The 23760-nt window shown below is 31.4% G+C and overlaps 1 protein-coding gene across 1 annotated transcript in view; it reads right to left on the bottom strand.

The window, feature by feature from the left end:
- The window catches only part of LRP1B (LDL receptor related protein 1B), a 1956425-nt gene that overhangs the window by 248605 nt on the left and 1684060 nt on the right, over window positions 1-23760 (bottom strand). Inside the window, exons 56-59 of the mRNA XM_080689945.1 lie at window positions 21158-21341; window positions 18198-18283; window positions 10790-10912; window positions 8737-8918 (exon numbers count right to left, since the gene is read on the bottom strand). Coding sequence (XP_080546071.1) covers window positions 8737-8918; window positions 10790-10912; window positions 18198-18283; window positions 21158-21341 — 575 coding nt within the window. The remainder of the gene's footprint in view (window positions 1-8736; window positions 8919-10789; window positions 10913-18197; window positions 18284-21157; window positions 21342-23760) is intronic.

Below are 23760 nucleotides of genomic sequence, written 5' to 3'. Positions count from 1 at the left end.
TTTGCTCAACAGTTCCCAAATTAATCCTTGGTTTGTCTCTGGATTTTATCTCCTAGAGGCATCCTTCAATGTCAACTTTTCCTCTGACATTCTACTTAAAAAGTAGTATGGTTTGAAATATTCAATAAATTTTAAAACTTATGGGCCCTTTAATATACAAAGTTATACATATATATAATGAGATATTTTCACAAGTGCTAACAAATTACAGATACCCAAAGGTTACAAGTATAATTTTAAAAAGTCATATATGCATGTATGTATGTATCTCCCAGTCTATTCATTTTTGTTTCTTATCCATGAAAAATTCAAAAGGAATAACAGATGTATTTCCTTCAATTGAATATGCATTGTCAAAGTGGTAGCCACTGTCCCATTATGACTATTTAAGCCTAAAATGATTAAAATCAAAATTAAATGAACTGGATTGTTTCTCACATTTCTACATTTTAAGTGTCTAATAACCCTGTATCTAGTGATATTATATCTGGCAACATGAATAAGGAATATTTTCATCATAACAGAGAGTTCTAATGGACAGCATTTATTTAAGTTATATTATTAGAAAGGCTAAAGTACAACATTTCAGATGGGGATGAGTAAAATGAAGAAAGTAATACTGATACTATTGATAATAATACTAGTTAGGTTGAGTTAAACACAAATACTGCCTTCCATAAAGCCCAAATGACAAATAAGTAACACATTACTTTGTAATTTCACTGCATTGTAAATTAAGCTTCTATTTTTAAAAGCAGAAATATCATTCTATCCTATTATAAATGATATGTTTTCTCATCTATGTAATTGAAAATTTCAGTTAATGGAACTCTTGTGTTATTTTCTTATTCAAAGGTGAAATTGAAAATCTTTCAACTCTTTTTTTAAAGTCTTTGTCCTTTCTTTTTGCAACATACAATCCTTCACAATTCTTCAAATTTAGAAAATGCATATTTAAAGCATTATGTCATAAAAGTAATCTATGTGGGTTTAAAGTGGGTATATTTGGCTTAAATTTAAAGTTTCTTTAACATAATTTTTCTCATACATTTTATACAGGTAATTATGTTTTTATATGTTACTCCATCCTAGGAAAAAAAGACTTTATTAGAAAAGAACTTACTAAGTACAGTATCAACATTGTAATCATTGTAAATAACATTAGTATTTTATTAGTATTTTTGTGTTGACAATAATAAGGCTGTGCATAAAGACATGGATTATAAACATGATAAAATAATTCTTTAATATTCCAAATATCATTGGAGTCATAACTAAGTATAATGCTTAATGGAGAACTATACCACTGAGCAGGTTAAACAAAAGATGGCAATATATTAGCAGATGTTCAAAGAGAACTCTGGGAGTAAGACCTTAAACTTTTGCCTAGAAATAGCAAGTTGATCTCTCCTAAGACAAAGCTAGAATAATTCTCCTATGCTTCCCTATGCCTGCTTGTATCAATTCTGAACATGTCTTGAAAATATCAATTCATTGACTAATAACAGATGCCAAGCCCCTCAACAAATGATGTTCTGTGTTTTCTAAACTTGATACATTTTAATAGATACATCTTTTTGCAAGAAAACATTCCAGTTAGATATGTATGTTCAGTTTCTTCTAATCTTGCTTTATTTTAGTAGCTGATTTTTAAAAAAATAAAACATGTCTACATAATATATCATGTAGAAAAACATATAAGTCATTACTATCTAATAACTGTATGGAGGAATAGCTCACTTTGTAAAGGAGACATAGTGTCAGAATAGATACATAGAAGTCATAATAAAAACTCATTTGCCTTGTTGAAATAAATCAAAATATCTCTCGTTGTTTTACTAACCCTGAGTCTTGAAAGTGCTATTGTAATATTTTTTCTTACTAAATGTGATAAGCTTATCATAACTTATATCTTACATGCTAGTTATGATTAGAGTGGTTTGTACTTTCACATATAATTTTAAATAAATAAATGTGAATTAAAATATGAAAGCAATATTTCAATGATCTGTAATATTAAAAATCCATATTTATTTAAATACAGATAGTCTTCATATTTCTTCTTAGCTATGTACTCTATATATGCTTGTAATTACAATTAAAATATCTCAAAGGTAGAAAAAATTTCTCTGGTAAATGCTTTCAAAAAATATTGAAAGTTAATGGATGTGAGTAATAATATTTTAGGTCACTATGTAAACTAAGTTTTAAACAATCTAATTGCTATAGAATTGCTATTCTAAACTTTCATCTTTATTCTGAACTTTTTAATCTGATTAGTATCATCATGAACCGAGATATCAAGCAAAGAAGAGCCAATCTGTTACTTCACTCTCAATTAGCTGGGGAAGAGTGCAAGGTCTTTATCTTCTTCTTGACATTAAAGCCCTCCATTATTTATTGAATCCAAAAATACTTCTCCAATTTACTTCTCACTGTTGAAATGTATGAAACTCAGCTCTAGTTGAAGTTTTTAGTTAAAATCTCAAACTTTCATGTCAGTGCCTTTGTGATGTCATTTGCTTGTTCATGCCTCTTCAATTATAAAGATGTTTTCATAAAAACATAATTCACATCACCCTCTCTGCTCTGCACAAATTATTCCTTGATTAGTGTTAGTTCACATTTTCAAAGTAGGTTAAAGGATCAATTATATTTGAGAAATGTTTGTAAAACAAGCTAAATATCATCTCTTGTATTGTAGGCCTCCTCATAACCTTAAATATGCGAAATAGAGCATTGTGAGCTGCGGTATCTCTTTTTTGAATCAGATAGTTTTGAGCAAAAGCATTTATTTTCTTAGAATAGCTCTAAGGATTTCTGCATCACTAAGCACACTTTGGATAACCATGTTTCAGTCATTCATGTTACAGAATTTATTCTCTTTATTACAAGTACAGTTGAAAACACCCAATGATTTTGTTTCTCAGGCCTCATAATCTGAGGACCCTGCACAAGTCAATGGTGGAACATTGCTGACAAATCCTGTATTAAGCATATTCTGACAAATATGCTTAAGTGCATAGAGAACCTTATTTTAAAATAATGATTCATGAAGGCTATATTCTGTAGCAGACATCTTTCAGTACTAGGAATAAAGAGGTAAACACTTTTGCCTTCGACAATCTCTTAATGAATCCAGTAGAGGTGGATAAGAAAATAATTAAAGCATATAAAGATTAACAATTTTACCTTGATGATAAAAAATCATTGAAGAGAATTTTAATTAGCTTTCCTGAGTCTATATTCAAATGCTGAAGAGAGACAATAATAGTTTCTTCTCAGAGTCATTGTGAAAATTAAATGAGCAAATACATAGGACAAATTTAGAATTTTTATGAGCACATAACAAGTGTTGAGAATATATTAATTATTCATATTTAAACTACTCTGAATACGGAATATGTGTATTGATATGTTTTCTGGTTTAGTAACACTCAACCTACTAGATTATCTGTTGTATCTTTATGTAGGTATGTTATCACATGATTTGGATAGATTTTATATATATTATCACATGATTTATTTGTTTAGGTGCTCATCAATCAGAAGAATATTATAAAGATCCTCTTGCATTGGAAGAAAGTCTCTTTTAACTGAGTAAAGAACAAATCTTCATAACAAGATTTGTTATGGAGTTCAGTAAGATGTAGCTAACTTCCAGCTGGTAATTATTATTCCCTTTCAATATGGTCCACTTAACAGACTTTTCCCCCCAGATATATGAATAAGTCTCCACTAAAAAAGAGGTGATTTTTTTTTACCTCCTAACATACAACTGTTAAGTAATTACCTTTATGAAAAATTTGTTGTAAATGATTAAAGCCAAAATGAAAAGTTCATCAAAAATGTTGAGAGGTCTAAATTGTACCCAGATAATATGTAATGTTTACCCAAGATTATGTAGAAAAAAAATCTCAGTTTCTAATAGTACCTATTGTGTAAGTTATAACCAAGCATAAACATATAAAAGAATGTCTGCTTGTAACCATAACAACAGGCTTCTGAATTTTCAGGATGTCTTTTATAGTTGAGCACAATGCATTATATTTCTTCAAAATGAATTAAATAGAAGTCTTCTTGCAGTTATTTTTTTCTAAAATCAGGCAATAAATTTAGAGAAGCTTCTTCTACCTGCAATTACTTCTGATCTGAATTACGACATTGATCATTATGTTTATGCCCTGTGGAATTTTGCCTAAATATAGCAATGATAAAATCAGCTTTTTATAAAAAATTAAAAATTGGTGGGAAAAATATTCCTCTTCAGTGATAAGGTTTGATTGAAATATTTATGTGCTTACCCACAAAAATAATTCACTGAATTTTCATCTGGTATGCTTTTCATTTCCACTTAATGAAAGTTCTCTTAGAACTCTTCTCTTTGAAATGTGCAGGTTATTTACATATCAATGTATTGATTTGTGCATAGGGAGCAGGTACAATAACCCTATAGCTGTATTTTCTTTCTCTGTGTACATCCATTTTCTTATTTATATTTTACTTTAATAGTGAACTTAACAGTTACTGGTTCAGGAAAAGCAATGATTAGTAGATGGTTCCTGTGCTAAGACAACTCCTAGGTGCAGATATAGGATATTTACACTAAAATAGTTATATAATGTTAATGTTTCATGGAGGAGGTTATCATTTCTACTGGCCTTGGAAATATGAGTAGTTATTCCACTTGGAGAAATGGAGAAAGGACACTTTAAAAATAAGAAGTAGCATAAACTAAGATACGGAACCATAAAATATGTCTTTTTTAAGGTTATTCATATTATTATTATCTCTCATCAATAATGGATATAGGCACCAAGCATAGAAGGTGTCCTGCACATATTTACAAATATATATTTCAAGTTAAAAATAGCACCTACTAGTATTTCCTATAGATTTGCTAACGGGCTATTAGAAAAAAAAATTTAAAAAATGTTTTGAAAACTATAAGATATGGGCCTGGGAGTATAGCTCAGTGGTAGAGCTTTGGTCTAGAATGTAAGTACCATTCCCTTGGCATGACCCCCAGCACAGAAAAAGAAAATAAAAAGGGGGGAAAAGCTATACATATAATGATTTAGGCAGTTTTCTTTATTTCCAAAAGCCTATATCATCTATTCTCATTTTCAGTCTCTTAAAGGCTAACATTGAAAATGGAAAAAACTATAGAATTAGCGGTTCTTTTCTTTTGTCTCTTATTTAGGGGCTTTTATAAAACATTCTTATGATCCAAGATAATTTTGTTGCTGAAAATTCTAATGTGATATAATAGGGAAAATGTGGAATCAAAGCCTGAAATCTGAGCTAAATACCAAGCTAAATATTTTGTTACCTAAACAATTCTGGCAAAGTCAATTAGCCAGTTTTAGCTTGAATATTCTTACGTACACTACAAAGAAAGTAATAAAAATATTAATGTTTTTCTCAGAAATTTTGCATAAACAGTACATTTCAAAAGTAATGTAACAAGGTTTTCTAATTTATGAAATGCTATAGAAATGCTTATCATCATTTTCCCATGTTCTTATATGCAAACTCTCAATCCCAATAGTACATCTACAAAACAATTAACTCTCTTTCCTGTATCTGCCTCCTTTGCTTTGTTCCCCATGTTCTAGAAAATTACATCTCTATTGACCTATTTACCAGATCATGTGAATCTTGTTATTGTGATGATTTTTTTTAACTTATTCCTAGTTCTCTTTTACTATTGAAAGGAAACCAGTTCCACAATTCAAAGTGTTTCATATGTCCCAGTCAAACAAAGTCCTCCCAGTTTACTGGAAGTGCTATGTTCTTCTCTCTGTATATGCACTCCTAGAAAGCCTTTTCCTTCTGCCAGAAATACCTTCTGCACTGAAGTGCACCACATCACCTGGCTACTTCTTACTCCACCATTCTTGTACAGAAAATATTTCTGATCCCAGATGAGTCATATTTCTAGTTTCACTACCTTATGAGTTACTGTATTGTATTTTAATTATTTTCTCACCTGCATACCTAGTCACTAAAATTCTCTGAGAAATATACTGTGACGTATTTTTACATTCATTCCATCTTAGAAGAGTGCCAGATGTACAGTCAATTCTGAAGAGATGAGTTAAATGAATGATTGGGTAGAATAATTTATTTTCTGTTAACTAGGCCTATCCACTTCCACTATATTGTGTATTCTTGAGGGATAGAGATCTGTATCCTGAAATATAGTTCATATTGATTTTTTGTTATGATAACCTAACGTGACATCTTCCTTATCCCAAAAGATAAGATCATGTTTGGCACAGTTTTACCAATAGTTATATTTTCCTATCTATTTTAAAATGATTACACATATTCTTCATAACTTATAATTTTAATTATATTTTAAAATTATTACAAATTAGAATAATCATTCAAAAATGAGAACAGGCTATGGGATGATCAGAATAAAATTGTGAGAAATATTAAGATTACAATTAGATTTATATATGACAACCAGGAAGAAGATCTATTCTCATGTTTTTACTGCTTTTACTACCATACCCAAATCATTGACATACTATTAACAAAAATAGAAAGGACCCTCAAGATACCGCTAAAAGTTTATTTGTTTCATTACATTAAATAGCCTATAATTAGTAAATACACGTTTGCCTTATTCTTTGCCAAAAATCAGAGAAATCATACTTCTCAAGGAACTAGAGGACAGCAGTATTTGCATATTCAAGTAATATATAAACAACAGTGGAAATCTTATATAGAAAGTTTCAGTTGGGCTTTATTAAATAATCTTACAATTTAAGCTGTCATTTTCAAAGCAGGAGTGCACTATATTTTATATAAGTGGGGCATTTTCAGCCTAAAGTGTTCCTCATAAAAGCAGGTTGCTCATTGCCTTAACCTGGGGAACAAGGAAAACAGCTTGGGCATAAAGGTACCATTAAATTCTAACTATTATAATGTGTAGCTTTGTTTCATAAATTACCCAAATTTTACATGTTTTTGGGGGTATAATATAGCATGTACATGCTATAAGCTGAATATTACCCAGAAATGAAATCAAGGCAATCTTTCATAAGATATACAATGCTTTAGAATTTTGATTTTGTAATTGACATTTTAATTGGATGGGTTTATGTTGATGTTAACTTAAGGCTGCTTGCAATTTATGAGATAATAACTGTAACCTGGGAGAAATAAAACCTGAAGCTAGATTCGACTGCATTCACTAGGCTGAAATACAGTTTTTGCTTCGTAAATAGGAAATTCCACAAGACTGCTATTATCAAAAGACAATGTTCCTTTCATTAGGAAGCCAAGTACCTGGAATGGTACAAAATGAGAAGCTAAGCCATTGTATTGATTTTTGAAAAACAAGACACTGAGTTTCACAAACACACACACACACACACACACACACACACACACACGTTTCTGACAAAAACAGTAAAAAATCTATTATTTACATACTTATGAATGAATATAGATGATAACCAAATTTAGGACATTTGACTAATATTTTCTGAAAAATCTATAGAAGTACTTTCATGTCTCTTTTCTGTTCATATAAAAGTGATACTTTTTTAAGCTTTCTGTTGCTATGAAAAGTATTCAAAAATATGACAAAATGATAATTATATACTGAAAAGTTTAATGTGCCCATTACCTTGGAAACAGAAATGCATTTAAAGTATAAGTCTCCTTTTTTAGGTATTGCTTTTAGCAAAAAATAATGTTTAAAATTAACTTATAAAATATATTATTGCCAATTACAAACACAAGGGTTGACCAAAACCAGAGATGCAACATATTAATAAGAAGTAGCTGCATATACTATGAAAATGCATTTACTTGGTAAAGCATATTTTGTGAAATTGATTGAGAAACAGAGTATTAAGAGCACTACAATATTAAGTACTACTACCCTAGTACTTGCTCCTGTGGCTGTGTCCTACTTTAAATCATTAAATGATCTCTTCTAAATTTATTATCGTAATGAGCATGTTGAGTAGGTTGAACTTGTGCAAAGATCAATTTGGAGGGTGTAATCACTCTAAATTATAGCTCAAACGCATGGAAAGGTATGTATTCTCTTCCCATCAAAGCAACATAATTGAATGTAAATGTTAATGTTCATAATACACATAACTTTAGAAATCATACACCAGACAGTTTTGACACTATAATGCATGTTCACCCCTCATCTGAAATCTCCAGCCAGCTATCCTGAATCCTTGCAGTGACCTTTGCCTGTCCTCACACTAAAATGCAAATAAAACACTGCTCCAACAGGACTCTCTTGTCTTTCCCACTTTGCATTTCCTCTTGAGTGCATTCAGTGATGTACCTCATCCTTTACTAGCCAAGAACACTGGTTTGTCTCCTGGGATAAGTGGTACAGGAATTATGTTGTTCATATTTGTGACTATCGACAGAATTTAAGAGTTTGTTTATTGCCTATGCTTTCTCAAAGTATGAAAGGCATTAAAATCAGTGAAATAAGTGTATTTGACTCATTCCCACAATAAATTGACTGATTAGATAAAAAATGTGTCTAAAACTTTAAAAAAGCTATAAAATATAATTTGATTTCTTTTTAGTGTTTTTAGTCATTTTACTTTCTTGATTTCGCAGTAAGATTTCTATACATTAACATAGTACATTAAATTTTCACATTAATAGCCTTAGAACCAGATTTACCACAGTGAATAAAATCTACAGCCTTAATCTTTACAATTTTTAACATTTTTTACGAACCCAGCTCGAGGATCTAATGATAGGTCCCTGGGAAATTTCAGCCTCTTGCTCACGAGTATAGTAGGGTATAAGCCATTGAGTTTAGATACTTCAATTATCCTTTTTTCTGTGTCAGACCAATAGAGGTTTTTGCCAATCCAATCAACAGCAAGTGCATTAGGGACAGCTGTGTTATGCACTACCTAACAACAACAACAAAAAAGAATTTAAGAATTTTATAAGTTAACAGTATAAACACCTAGAATAAGAACTGACCAATTGCTTCTCGATTTTTACAGATATACAGAAATCTTTTAGAACATTAGAAATGGAATTTGAATAAGAAGAGAACAACTGAAAACAATACAATTACTTGTTTGAGAGAAAAGGATGTATAGTCAGGTATCTAGAAATTATAGTCTTAAGAAAAAAATAAAACAAAAATAAAAAGTTGTACTCAGGTCTCATAGTATGGACAAAATTCTCTCTCTCTCTCTCTCTCTCTCTCTGTCTTTCAAAGAGTTATTGTATTTTTTTACAGGTGCTAAAATGATATCAATTACATTTACCACTCTCCTGACCAATTTTGGAGCTGCATAGAAGGATATAGTTATATAATTAGAAATAAGAAAACTGTAACTAAATTTTTTACTTATCACTTTCCCTGATGCCATCAATAATAAAGATGCAAAGTGACAATATTAGCAGCAATTAATGGTATCAATCTCTGTGGATTTAAAAACTATTTACTTCTTTTTTTCTCTGAACCCAAAATTTAGAAAATTAACATGGCTGACTAGTTAGCTGAACATCCGTGATTACATATCCCCATAGGAAGAAAGATAAATTTTGTCAATTTATGTTATGACATCATTTAAAGAAACAACAGAACTGTAGTAGAAAGGCAATAAAGAACATATGCTTTAAAATATTGAAGCGTCTTCAAAAATTAAAAGGTAATCATTTTAAAAATTTCTTGTAATACGCCGAACATGATGGCGCAAACTTGTAATTCCCGCGCTTGGGAGGCGGTGACAGGAGGATTGCGCAGGTTTGAAGCCAGACGCTCTGGCTTAAGAGACCCCCTTTCCAAATAAAAATGAGTGTAGCCCAGAGGTAGAAGGGTTTCCAGGAACCCCAGTACCACCAAAAAAAATCTTATAATAAAATATAATGAATACTTGAATAATGCAATTTTCATTTATTAAATGTAAATTAGCAAAAATTAAATTACAAAACAAAAATATTCTTATTTGTTCTAGTAGACACTGGGTCTACTAGAATCTGCTATCACTATGATATTCTAATATTTTATTGTGTAAATTTAAGTTAACCATTGAAACACCCAATTCCCATCCAATGAATATACATACTTCTAAGATTTTAGTAATAATTTCATAATTGATTGCTTCTACCAGATTTCTATGTATTACTAAAAATGAAATAGTTAAAATAACTCATGAGTTACATCAAGTTCAATTTTCTTATTTATAACATATTTTACTGCAAATAAATGGTACAAATAATTTGATTTTAAAACTCAGAATAACCTAAAGATATTTCCAAATACCTTACACCAAGAACGTGGCATGTGTTTAATAATGATGACATTTAATAATCATGGCTACACACAAATGCATTCAGATTTTGAAGCTACAGCAGGATAATTTTAACAGTGCTATAAATTCAAGCTATAATTTAGTACATCATTTTATTTTTATTTACAATTCTAAGATTCAATTTGCCTTTTTATTTAAATCAATACCAATCTCAGGCACCAATCATTCATGCAGGAAACATATAGCACATTTTCTAGGGTTGTGAGTAAGACTGAAAATTTTATTTTCTTACTTTGATTTTTACCTAATTGTAAATAATAGTATTATGATACAAGATAAGGATAAAGAGTCATATATTTTATACTTATTTATCAATTTACACAGTACAAATGTGAAATTGAAACCAATCTAATACATACTCAAAGCAATATAATTTCCATCAAATAACATTCTCTAATTTATTCAATCACATGAATAAAACGTTCAATAATTCCATCATTGTAATAGTTCATTACCTTAACATCACTTCCATTTAGACACATTCTATTTATACGACTTCCGTTGGGTCTGCTAGAATCAATCCAATAGATGAATTCTTCTCTGTAATCAAAATCTATAGCAATAACATTGTTTAATCCCTAAAATAAAATAAATAATAATAATTAAGATAAATTATTTCAAAATATATTAATTCACAAGAAGCATTACCTCCTTTAGAGTCTGCAGAGCTATGCTTATTACAATAAGTAACAATCATGACCAGTGCTTTGAAAGGGCATCATGTTTTTCTTTACTCTATACTATGTACTTTTAGAAATGCATAATTTATTTGAAAATATTTTCAAAGTAGAACATAAAATTATTAGAATGTTTGCAGGGTTATAAATAGCCAGTAATATGAAACTCTTTCATAATCTGCCATTTAGTTTATCATCATCATCATCATCATCATCATCATCATATTGGTGCATTTTAATCATACATATTATTTTTTTTTTTTGGTGGTACTGGGGTTCCTGGAAGCCCTTCTACGTCTGGCCTACACTCCCAGAACTATTTTTACATTTTGATTTGGAAACAGGGTCTCCTAAGCCAGCGTGCGCGGCTGGCATCGAATCTGCGCGATCCTCCTGTCTCTGCCTCCCAAGCGCGGGGATTACAAGCGTGAGCCACCACGCCCGGCTTAATCATACATTTTAATGAGGCACAGGATGGTAGGAGCCTATATGCACATGTAACTCATTTAGCTCTTTACCAGTTTCCACCCATCCCTCCTCCCTCCCTCCTTTCCCCACCTGGCTTAGTGATTGACTTTACTACATTGTTAATAGGATTGCAAATTAGTGCAACTGCCTAGAAAAATAGTATGGAGGATCCTCAGAATAATGGGAATGAACCTACTATATAATTCAGCAATACTACTTCTGGGTATCTACCCAAAAGGAAGGAAACCAAACTACCAGACTAATACATGCATGTCTATGTGTAATGCTGCATAATTCACAATTTCCAAATATATCAAAGAAGATTTTTTAAGAAGAAAATATTAAAAAATTATTTTGGTTAATATTTAATTACAATTTCATACTATTATTATCTATTCTTTAAAGGAACCAGAAAAGATCATTCATCTAAATAGGAACAGTAGAAGAGAATAAGCATTAAGAATAAAGGTAAATCTGGAATAGTCATCTGATATGTCAGAAAGAAAGAAATTCTACTTTCCCAATAGCTCTTGTCTTGATATCAGTGAGTTTCCATATATATATTTCAAATAACCCCTTGGGCAATAGATTATCATTTAAAATTTAAAAGTTATAACCTTATGTGAGCATTTGACCAAGGAGGTACAAAATATCAACCTTCTTTTTTAATTTTACAGGTGGAAACATGAGAAAATGTCTACCTCTACACCCAGATTTAGGCATTATTTAGTGGATAAAAAAAACAAAACACAGCTGGGCATGGTGGCGCACACTTGTAATCCCAGAACTTAGTAGGCTGAGACAGGAGGATCACACAGGTTTGAAGCCAACCTCAGATACTAATGAGACCCTGTTTCCAAATAAAATATAAAATAGGCCCAGGGATAGAAAAGCCCCTGGGTTCTATCACGAGTAACACACACACACAAAAAAAAAAAGAAAAAAAAAAAAAAAACCCAGAACACAAATTTAGGTGTTGCGTTTTTAGATGCTACAGCTTTTTGGTTTGGCTGTTCTGCCATTTCGTTAGCATCATATATTACAACCTCTTCTTAGCTAGTAAATTGTTCAAATGATGTATGAAATGTTTGATTTTGAACTATGGTTAGTGCTCATATATTTCTTACCTCAATAGACTAACAAAACCTGGATTAGAATTTCTGTTGTGTTAACTTGTTTTAATGCCAGAACAGATTAGAAAATAATTTTCAAAGCCCCATGAGATCTTCGCCATGTCTTTATATTTATGTAGAGCTTTTTTAGATCAAGATTGAGCCTAAAGTTGCCCTGCAGTCTCAAATTATATGGCATTATATTGTCTTATGGATAAGAATTAGTGACTTCTGGGAGAAAGGTTTTTGTTTAAGGGAAGGAGAGAGAGGGAAAATGGTAATTCTTAGGTCTGAATTCAATTCCTACATGGTTTTTTTTTTTTTTTTTTTTTTTTTTTTTTTACTTTTGTTTTTGTTTTGGTTTCTTTCTTGTGGTACTAAGGATTTAACCTAGGGGAATTCTATCTCCAAGTTATACCTCAAGCTCTATTTCATTTTTCATTCTGAAACAGTGTCTAAGTGTCTGAGGGCCTCACTAAATTGCTGAGGCTGTACTCAAACCTGTAATCCTCCTGTCTAAACCTCACAAGTACCGGGATTACAGGCATGCATCATTATGACTGGCTCCTATATATTTTTTCAAAATTCAGAACTTGATAATAACAACATTGCTATAGCTTTATATAGTTTTTTTTAACAAGGTTCAGACAAAGACTAAATTATTACTGTTCATATATTATTTCTTGTCAAGAATTTCAAAGACTAAGGGTGACCTGTGTAGAGAAGAAAGAAAAAAAAAAATCCTGGCAGTAAATATTGCCTGCCTTTCTTTCTTCCTTCCTTCCTTCCTTCCTTCCTTCCTTCCTTCCATAGCCCTAAATTTTAGTAAGACTTATTTTAATATTATAAGTCCAAACTTAAATTCTTATTTTTCTTAATTCAAAGAATGTCTTTTTCTACAGATCCAGGTTAAAAATAAAACCCGAATAGCCTAACTCCGCAAAACAGCATGCCATTGGTCTTAAAGACATACGAATGCAAATTCCTCACTAAGCTCAGATAAATAAATACAACTACATTTCTTAATGACAATATTAGTAGTCAGAATATTGATTATAGCCAGGCGTGGTGGCACCTGCTTGTAATCCTCGCGCTTAGGAGGCGGAGACAGGAGGATCGTGCAGGTTCAAAGCCAGCCTCGCTGGTTTAAGAGACCCTGTTTCCAAATAAAAATATAAGAATAGGTCTGGGAGTGTAGCCCAGAGGTAGAGGGTTTCCAGGAACCCCAGTACCACCAAATATATATATATATATATATATGTGTTTAAATAACAGTTACTTTTCAGTCACAGATTAAAAGGGTTCATTAAGTATCTTCACATCCTATAAACTAAAGAATCCTAAACAATGTGTATATATAAATATATAAATATATAAACTTAATATATATATACATATATATGAAATCAACTATGAAAAATCAAAGTTCTAAAATAAATTTTAATATATTCCAAATATGCTTTGGCTTAATAAATTCATTTCAGTAGCTTTTTATGATATTTTTCCTGTTCAAATGATTTTCTCTCCAGTGGAATAATGTAAATGGTTTGGGATTCTGTGATTTGCATGGCAATCAAGATGGATAAATTGAAGAGCTAAAGATAGAGAGAAACTTGTCTCTAATTTATTAAGAATCACCTACAATCTCCAGTCATGGCAGAATTACCTTTTTTTATTTTTAACAATAATCAAATTAGATCATAAAAATATAATTCCAAATATAGCAAGTCAGGTATACTAAATTAAACCTATAAATGCAAAGGAGTTGAGGTTTTAATTTCTGAATTATCTATCTAACCAAACTGGTCATTTTTCTATAGCTTTCTTCTTAATCCCCACAGAAAGTAGTACAGTCAGTGCTCTTTGTAGAATCATATGCAAGGAACATTAAATCAGCCAGGGGTATGTCCGAAATAATGTCTGAAAACTAGAGTCATCCCAGTGGTTTCAGAGATGAAAATTAGTTTCATCAAAATCCTATTTGCTTCTTTCATTTCTGTAGTTGAAAATTTGTACCCTTTGGTTCAAGATGATTAATTTAGGAAATTGCATTTTGTTTCTCTATCCAATTTTACTGGTATAAAAGCTCTCTTTGAATTGAATTGGATAACATATTGGAAAGTTAGTTGATTAATTTTCATTCCTAAGATTCATGTTATTAAAATACAATTTCTAAGCGTATTATATGAATTTAACTTATAGCTAGCCTAGCACCACAACTGTATCTTAAAATATATACAGCAAGAACAAAAATCTACTAGATTTTATTATTTTATGTAATAAAACTTCATGAGATTTTTCTACTGACTACAATGAATGGAATAAAATTCAACATATTAGAATAAGTCATTCTTCCTAATCAGATAAACATAAAAGCACCAAATAACCAAGACAATGATATTGTCTTTTCATTTATTTGAGTTAAAAAGAAACATGAAAAGAAGGGGGATGGATAGGGTGGAAACTGGGGAAGGGCTAAATGAGTGATGTGTGTATGTCTGCCTCTACCAGCTTGTACCCCATGAAGATGTATGACTACAATGCACAAATAAAAAACTAATTATCTATTAAATTAAAAATACGACGAGATAATTACTTCTATATTCTACTTCATTCTGCATATATGGGCAGAATCCCTAAAGGAAAAATAACGAGCCTACTTCCCTGAACTCTTTAATAATTTTTAAAATGCTATGATAAAATTGTTAAAAATTTATCACTAACAAAAGTAATATATTTTAAGCAGCCCACAGGCAAAACTGGGTATAAAGTTTGTCATTGGGTATTGTTCTTTTCGGGGGCCTCCATTTCCTTTCACAGTGCTTACTATTAATAAATGTTTTCCAAAGACATAAGTATTTGGCGTCTTCATGGACTTCCTTAGCTTCCTCATTTTTTATTCATTTCCATAAACACTGTTTTAAGAAAAGAACCTGAAACTCACTCCTACTTAGGTACTAATGATTGGCAATATTCTATAATGATATTACCAGGAGAAAAGAGCTGTATGAAGGTATGCATTAAAGTGGTTCCATTATATGAAATAGACTTAAATGATGCATAGAAAAAAAAATCACTTTTCTCCATTAAGAGCAATCTCTGACAACATATTAACCATAAAAGACAACAAAAATAATACCAGTAGAAATGTCCTAAGCTACCAAGTTGGAAAATGTAGTATGAAGCTGTCCATGAACACAATAAATATTGTTGCTATACTTATCAAACTTCTGGTTTACCTGAGCTTTAAAATAAGGTATTCTGAAGAGAGACCATTCTCCTTTTAAACTGAGATTTCACAGTATAAATATTGAATACTAAAATGATTACTTTAGAGAAAGTAATTATATTTATTTTCTAAAGACCATACCAGAAAATTGATGGCTTAAGCTGTATTGGAGTGAAAAGACATACCCAAAGAGATAATTTTCAATGTTTTTAAATTTTATTATGTTTTATAAATAGACTGTAGAAAAATGAACTAGATAATATAGGAAAAAATGTGGGCAGGAATAATAATGTTTCCATTTCAAAGCTATGTATATTTAAAACCTTCTTCAGAAGTATTATTCTTGTTTTTCACTTCCTAAGGAGAAAGATATCCAATTCTTTTATTTATTTATTTGGAGTGGTGGAGACTGAGAATTAGCCCCAGGTACATTCGGCTTCTGAGCTATATTCACTGCCCTATCTTATGTTTTATTTTAAAACAGGATCTTACTAAATTAACTACATACTGCTGGCTTTCAGCCTGTGTTCTTCCTTGTCTCCTCTTCCCAAGTACTGGGTTTCCAGGTGTGTGTCACCATGATTGGCTCACAATTCTTATAATTTAGATAGATTTCTGCTTGTTTTATGTTAACAACTAAAATATTATTACCATCACAGTTTCCTGTGGGTCTACAGTTGAAGAGAGAGTAAGTATGACATTCTGGATATTGGTGGGAAAATATAAAACTCACACATTTAGAAATAAGGCAAAACTACGTGTCATAAGGCCATGGAATATCTGATGACTCTGGTGGACTGGAGAAGATGGGCTCTATGTCCAAGAAGCAGGTGCTAAATAATATGAATTGTTGACCATTCAAGAGGATGAGTTCACCGCTCTCCACTCTTATTTTTTTCACTAGTAACTTCTATATTTGGATTTCATGTTAAATTTTGACTTTCAAACAATAATCTAGAGAAAGGCTGGAAAATCCACCTGTGTCATGTTTAGTCAACCTCACAGTGGCTTATAAATATTTATATTTAACATTAAATCCTGAAGGAAATCGAAAGAGACTCTCAAGATCGCAATAAAGGAATTCATTATTTAGTAACAAAAATAATTTTAATTAAGTAAATCTCTTCTCCATAGTCTTTGATTGAACATTCATGGATTCAATCAATCATAGTTGAAAATACTGAGAAAAAAATCCCATATGTACTGAACATGTACAAACATTATTTTTGTCATTTTTCTCCAAACGATAGCTATTATTTATAGAGAACTTACACTGTAATGTTATTACAAGTGATCTACAGATGAAGTGTATAGGGAGGATATGTGTAGATTATATGGGGATGCTGTACCATTTTGTATAGGGGATATGAGCATCAATGGATTTTGAATGTTGTGTGGAATACTAGAAATAATCTCCTCAAATATCTGAGATGATCTTGTTTTTTATGTTGCTAAAATCAACATATTAATGATGTTCTTCATCTACATATAACACTATCATAAAAATACCACAATAAAAAATATCCTCAGTGTTGATACATAACAGAGTTTGGAGCAATGAAAAAATTTCTAGCAAAGTAGATATGAAATGAATGTATATACGAAAAATATTTTTCTTGATAACTGGAAAGATGCTGTAATCAATCATATATGATTTCTCTCGTCATGTAGTATCACTTTAGCATTACTGCAAATTTCTTCTATTTGCACTGCACTCATGAAGAAAAATATAGTTGAGGTGAAAAATTCATGGTTCTATGTCTTATTATAACATGAAAATCGTAACTTTTCATCTCAAGTAACATAAACAAACTCAGAGAATAGGAGTGAAACTCCAAAACAAATCAACCCACATTCTGCTGAGTGTATAGTTTTGACAGCTGGGAGGACGAGGCCGACAACATGTTACCTCTCAGTAATATTCCTGTCTTGATAATTCTAAGTTTTAAAGGTTATGTATCATCTATCATATTTTATTTCCTTGTTTTATGAACAGAAAACTTTAAGTTCTGGAAAGGCTTACTTTTAAATCCTGAGGTGTAGAAGGGAGTAATTTGGGTATTCCACATACTACCTTAAAAGAGAATTTTATATTTTCTCTAAATAGCTATTTTGGGATAATTTTCTCCTGTAGTAATTATACCTATCACCTTTATTTGATTAGTACAGTACATGCAAAATGAAGGCGTTGCCTGCCCATTATGAACAAAGGAATTCTTATGTAAATCTTTTATATCCATATATGCATGTAGACGCTTCCATAAATATGTATCTCATAAATTCTAATTGATAGGTACTGTATTTTCACAGGCATAGCACATACTTACAGGTCCTGTACTAAATGTTCTGAAATTATTTTGGTAATGCCATACTATACCTGTTTCAAAAGTGTGTAGTTGGAGCCATCAGTGTTAATTTTCCTTATCTCATGATGATCAGCAAGAATTAGAAAAGGTTCTTCATCTAAATACCAAAGCAAATACTATATTAGACTTTTAATATTTATTGTTTCCAAAGCAGCAATGTAAATTCAAATGCAGTGTTTCTCTGGTAGATTACCATTTAAAAGTTTATATTGGATAATATAGTCTGTAGTAAAATGGAAAATTAGCACACACCATAACAATACAGAAATCCTGTATAAGAGGAATCCTAAGGGCATTCCTCTGTTACCAAGACTTTTCTTAGACATTCAATTTGCTGTTTCAATGTAAATTTTGATACTTTTCATACTTTTTAATTGGGTATTTTTATTGGTATATTATAATTACATGTCATAGGAAAGTTTAAAGTGATCCAAAAGTATATCTACACAATTTAAAATATGAACAATTTATCTTTAAGTAATGAATGAGCAAAATGTGAATAATCTGTCTTAAAAATCTATAGTATTGCTAAATATTCATATAATTAGAAAATTCCTTCTTGATAATCAACCAGCTACACCTCAGAATTATCTGATGAAGATTAAGTGATATTATTGCATACATATACTTTTTACATGTACCCAGGGTATTTTGAGCTCTAAGTACTAATGCTTCTTCTTCTTATTAATTTTATCTTTCTTTATGTGTCTAATTTTTAAAACTTTATTAGTCTTTAATTATTTTATATAAGTTTTTTCCAATGTGGTTTATCATCTCTTTTGAGCACAATAAAGATCTGATCATGCTCAATATAGAGGAAGATCCTCTGAGCCTTTAGTGTGGTGACCTCTTCAGAATTTTTTTGAAGGTAAAATACATTCGTGTGTGTGTGTGTTTGTGTGTGTGTTACTTGAAATGGAACTTAGGAGCTTTCTACATCCAGTACAGTCCCAGACCTATTTTTTACATTTTATTTTGAAGCAAGGTCTCAATAAGTTGTGGAGGACCTCACTAAATAGCTGAGGCTGGCTTCGAACCTATGAGATCCTCCTATCTAAGCCTTCCAAGTACTGGAATTACAAGCCTGCACCACCACACCCGAAGTAAAATGCATTCTTGAGGAAAGAAATTCATAAAGTTCTTCACAAAGCATTCATTTAATAAAATCAATTTGACTACATTCTAAACTGGCATAGTCCTAGATGAATTCATAAAATATTTGTCCTAAAAATATTTTGCTTCTGTAAAAACATATTTATATATTTACATTTGCAAAATAAGAAAATTCAATATGCATAGAAAATTTCAGAAAAATAAAACAATTATATATGTAGTCACTATATTATCTAGTGTTATATTCTTTATATAACCGAATTCTATTCTTTATAACTTAAATATATTTGCATTGGAAAATCTGGTTTTTCCATCACCAAAGATTTATTTGTGCTTTACAAACACATTTTTAGATTCAAACTTATTATTGGTTTCTAATTATTATTACTAATATGAAACAAAAAGGGCATGGATACATAATTTCGGGTGAATGAAACTGTAATCACCAGCTTTTAACTTTTCTATAAAATTTTGTATTAGAAATTTATAGTAATGAAATATTGAATGCCTTTAAAATTTCATTTCCTTTTCTTGTCCTGTGTGACTAAATGCATGATGGAATTAGCAGTGAGCTGGCCAAAAGTAAGTAGGTTGATAGAATCAATAATGGGCTCTAATTGGTCTTCAAACTGATTTGGGAAAGAATATTCCAAGAGTAAGTTATAATGGAATGAAAAATTAAATGGAATCTATCTTTTCTCTATAATGTTTATAGTTTCATCCAGTTAAAAAATGAATTATTTTTTTATTCAAGATATTTGTCTCATAAAATTCTGTGATAAAAAAATCTAATGTCTCTGTCAACATAAATCTATATAAGCAACTGGAGCCAGGCACGGTGGTGCACATTTGTAATCCCAGCATTTGGGAGGCTGAGAGGAGAGGATCATGGTTCTCGGACAGCCTTAGCTACTTAGTGAGGCCCTCTGCAACTCAGTGTGACCCTGTCTCAAAATAATGAATTAAAAAAAAAATAGGCTGGGGGCATAGCTTGGAGGTAGAATGCACCTGGGTTCCATCCTCAGTACTGAAAAAAAAAAAAAAAAAACAGAAGGAAGGAAGGAAGAGAGAGAGAGAGAGAGAGAGAGAGAGAGAGAGAGAGAGAGAACAACTGGCAATGGTAGATTATTCCTTACATTTAAAAACCACTTAAAATAGATAGCAATTCCCCTTCACACCATTTTCTTACCCATTTTAACAGTTACTGTCATACATTGATTCATTTCATTTTAATATATATAGTTTCTCTTTAATGAGTTACAATATTTTTAAAGCTCTGTGCCATACTTTATTAGATTTTTAATTTATAGAGTGAAATATACTACTTGGAATACATTACTTCAAGTTTGATAGTTGTTGAAGCATTGGGAGAATTTGAATAGTCTTATAGTGTATCTTATTTTCTATTAATATTGCTTATTATTATCATCATCATCATCATCATTATTAACCTATTCTTCATGTCATGTATGTAGAAGTATATGTGGTCGAGTGGAGAATGCAAAATATTATAATAATGTCATAAAAAGGCTCTTTTGTAATCTTGGCTAAACTTCCTCCCAACAATTGCATTTCAGCAAAAAGCAGTGTTAGAAATATTTTGTTTCACTTGTGAGCCCTCTCAAAATCTAGAAAACATTTAAAAATTCACAAGGCCATGATGCATTGTGATTATACAGAGCAGTATATTTACAGCATACAAAATAACAATGACAGTGTTCCATGATTGAGGCAAGTAGAGAAGTATTTTGATTTCTCAGAAACAGCAAGGAGAAGTAAATTCCGTAAGAATAATTATAAAATTCAAGATCCATATGTGTAACTGAGGCTGGATCAGTGGGCAAATTCAATTTGATACCTGAGAGTGATTTGCAGCCATTTGGGTTATCAGGCTGTACTTCATACCCATCTGTACAGAGGCATTTGTAGGTCCCATATGTATTGATGCATTGCTGGCTACAGGGGAAGCCTGAAGAGCATTCATCAATGTCTACACATGTTTTACCATCATCCTTCAGTTGAAATCCAGGCCAGCATTTGCACTGGGGAAAGAAAAATGAGCATAATCAATTCATATCATTGTCACTGTCTTTTACTATTGGATATCCCTTTAGCAAGGACTCAAGCAAGGTAAAAAGCACTTAAGAATAGATAATGGAAGGTCTTTCTTTCTCCAAGCCATTAACCTTTAATAAGATTTACATATATTATGTAAAGTTAAAGTTAAAAAAAGCTCTTTTCCAAATATCTTCATTTGTTCTTTTGAGGTTGGCAAAATCACAAATGGTAACTGGCCTCCCTAGAGCCATTCGGCTGTAAAACTGCAAAGCAGTAAACAGAAGCCCATACTCAACGTTGGTTGTGCTTTCCCCAGGGCACTAAAGGTGTTTTTAGAAGACTTTAACAATCATAAGTTTAGTCTTTATGTGGAGCTTTAAAGATTTCTAACATTGTCAGATGTCCTTTCATTAGAGGTTTACAGATAGCTATACTGCAGATATTCTTATTCTTAGTTAAATGGTGAGAATAGAAGCATCAAGGAGAAGTTGTCTAAATCAAGCAAGTCAGGAGCTGGACATTTTTAACACACAATCTCAGTTACTATTTATTGACTGTATCTAATTCTATACTATAAAGTTGTTGTTGCCTAAAGAAATAGTATTATTATATAAAATTTTCCCCCAATAAACAAATCAATTTATATCATCAAATCTTTTCTTCAATTTTTCATGTTCTACAAATTTCCCTTATAATGGCATGTGGTATTTACTATCTGGAATGTCTCCTTTTTGAGTATAAACATAATTCTCTATATGTTTTTGCAATCCTGAAAATGTTGAAACACTGTTAATTGGTAGTCCTTAAGTTCTATCCTCAGTACCTGCCAAGTAGAATATGGAAATTATTATTATAGCTAAGGAACTTATATTTGAACAGATGATTATTATCATCAATCTTTACCAAGATAATATGGTGGCCTTTGAATAAAAATAATGTGAATATTGAGAAGAATAGTGAGTTAAAAAGGAACTTTAAATTGCAAATAAATATTTCATAATCTGAATCATTTACTTGAGAGCAAATGAGATGGGAGAAGGTCATATCTATTGGGAAAGACATTAGAGTGATATACACTATATTACTGAATAATCAATAATGCTTTATCAATTAACATTTTGTAATCAACAATATATCAATCAACATTTATCTAGTAATGCTTAGCAATTATAAGAAATTACTAAATATCTAGAACCCACTGGTAAACCATCAAATAAATGCAAAAGCCACAGCCTCCTCTCTCCCAAATGTTGTAATGAATTCTCTATTTGTGATCCTGTTACTTTCTTTGGTAAGACTCATCATACCACCTGTTTCAGTAAGCCAGAAGAAACTAGAGTTTATACAGTGGCTGAAGAATATGAGATTATTAATGCCACTGATGTACACTTAAAAATAGTTAAAATGGTAAAGAATATGTCACAATTTTACCATATATTTTCATTTTTTTTTTTTTTTTTGGTGGTACTGGGGTTCCTGGAAGCCCTTCTACCTCCGGGCTACACTTCCAGACCTCTTTTTACATTTTATATTTGGAAACAGGGTCTCCTAAGCCAGCACGCGCGGCTGGCTTCGAACCTGCGCGATCCTCCTGTCTCTGCCTCCCAAGCGCGGGGATTACAAGCGTGCGCCACCACGCCCGGCTATATTTTCATACTTTTACTGGTTTACTGTAATTATATATCAGAGAGAAGTTCATATTCATTCAAACAAACATGCACATAGGTTTTGGTGAGTGTCTTTCCAAATCCCAACCTAAAACTTACGACTTCTCGTATATACTAATGAGATTGGTAGTGATACTTTCATACAAGAGCCAGCATAATTTGAACTGTTTCATCGATCAGTTCTTCTTTTTCCCTTCTCCATCTCCCCACTCGTATCCCCTCCCACTATTCTCCTGGTCACTCTCTTCAAATATTCAAGATCTCTTTTGATTCCTATTTTTTTCTCTAGCTTCCAAATATGGGAGAAAATACTGGACCCTTGATTTTCTGAGACTGGCTGATCTCACAGCATAATATTATCTAGTTCTATACACGTTCCTACAAAATGACATACTTTTGTCCTTCTTTATAGCTAATCACTGGGCATGTGTGCCCCATCTTCATTATCCATTCTTCTGTTGAGGGCACTTATATTGGTTTTATAATTTGGCTATTGTGAATTGTGCTGCTAGAAATATGAATATGTGTGAATATGTTTTTTGTTTTGGTGGTACTGGGGTGGAACCCAGAGGCTTTCTACTTCTGGGCTATACTCCCAGACCCATTTTATATTTTATTTGGAAACAGGGTCTCACTAAGTTGCTGAGAGCCTCACTAGGTAGCTGAGGCTGGCTTCGAACCTGTGTGGGATTACAAGCATGCACAACCATGCCCAGCTGATTTTCAGTTTAATTTC

The sequence above is a fragment of the Muscardinus avellanarius genome, assembly GCF_963383645.1.
Source record: "Muscardinus avellanarius genome assembly, chromosome: 2".
NCBI lineage: Eukaryota > Metazoa > Chordata > Mammalia > Rodentia > Gliridae > Muscardinus > Muscardinus avellanarius.
This window is presented reverse-complemented; position numbering and strand designations above follow the sequence as displayed.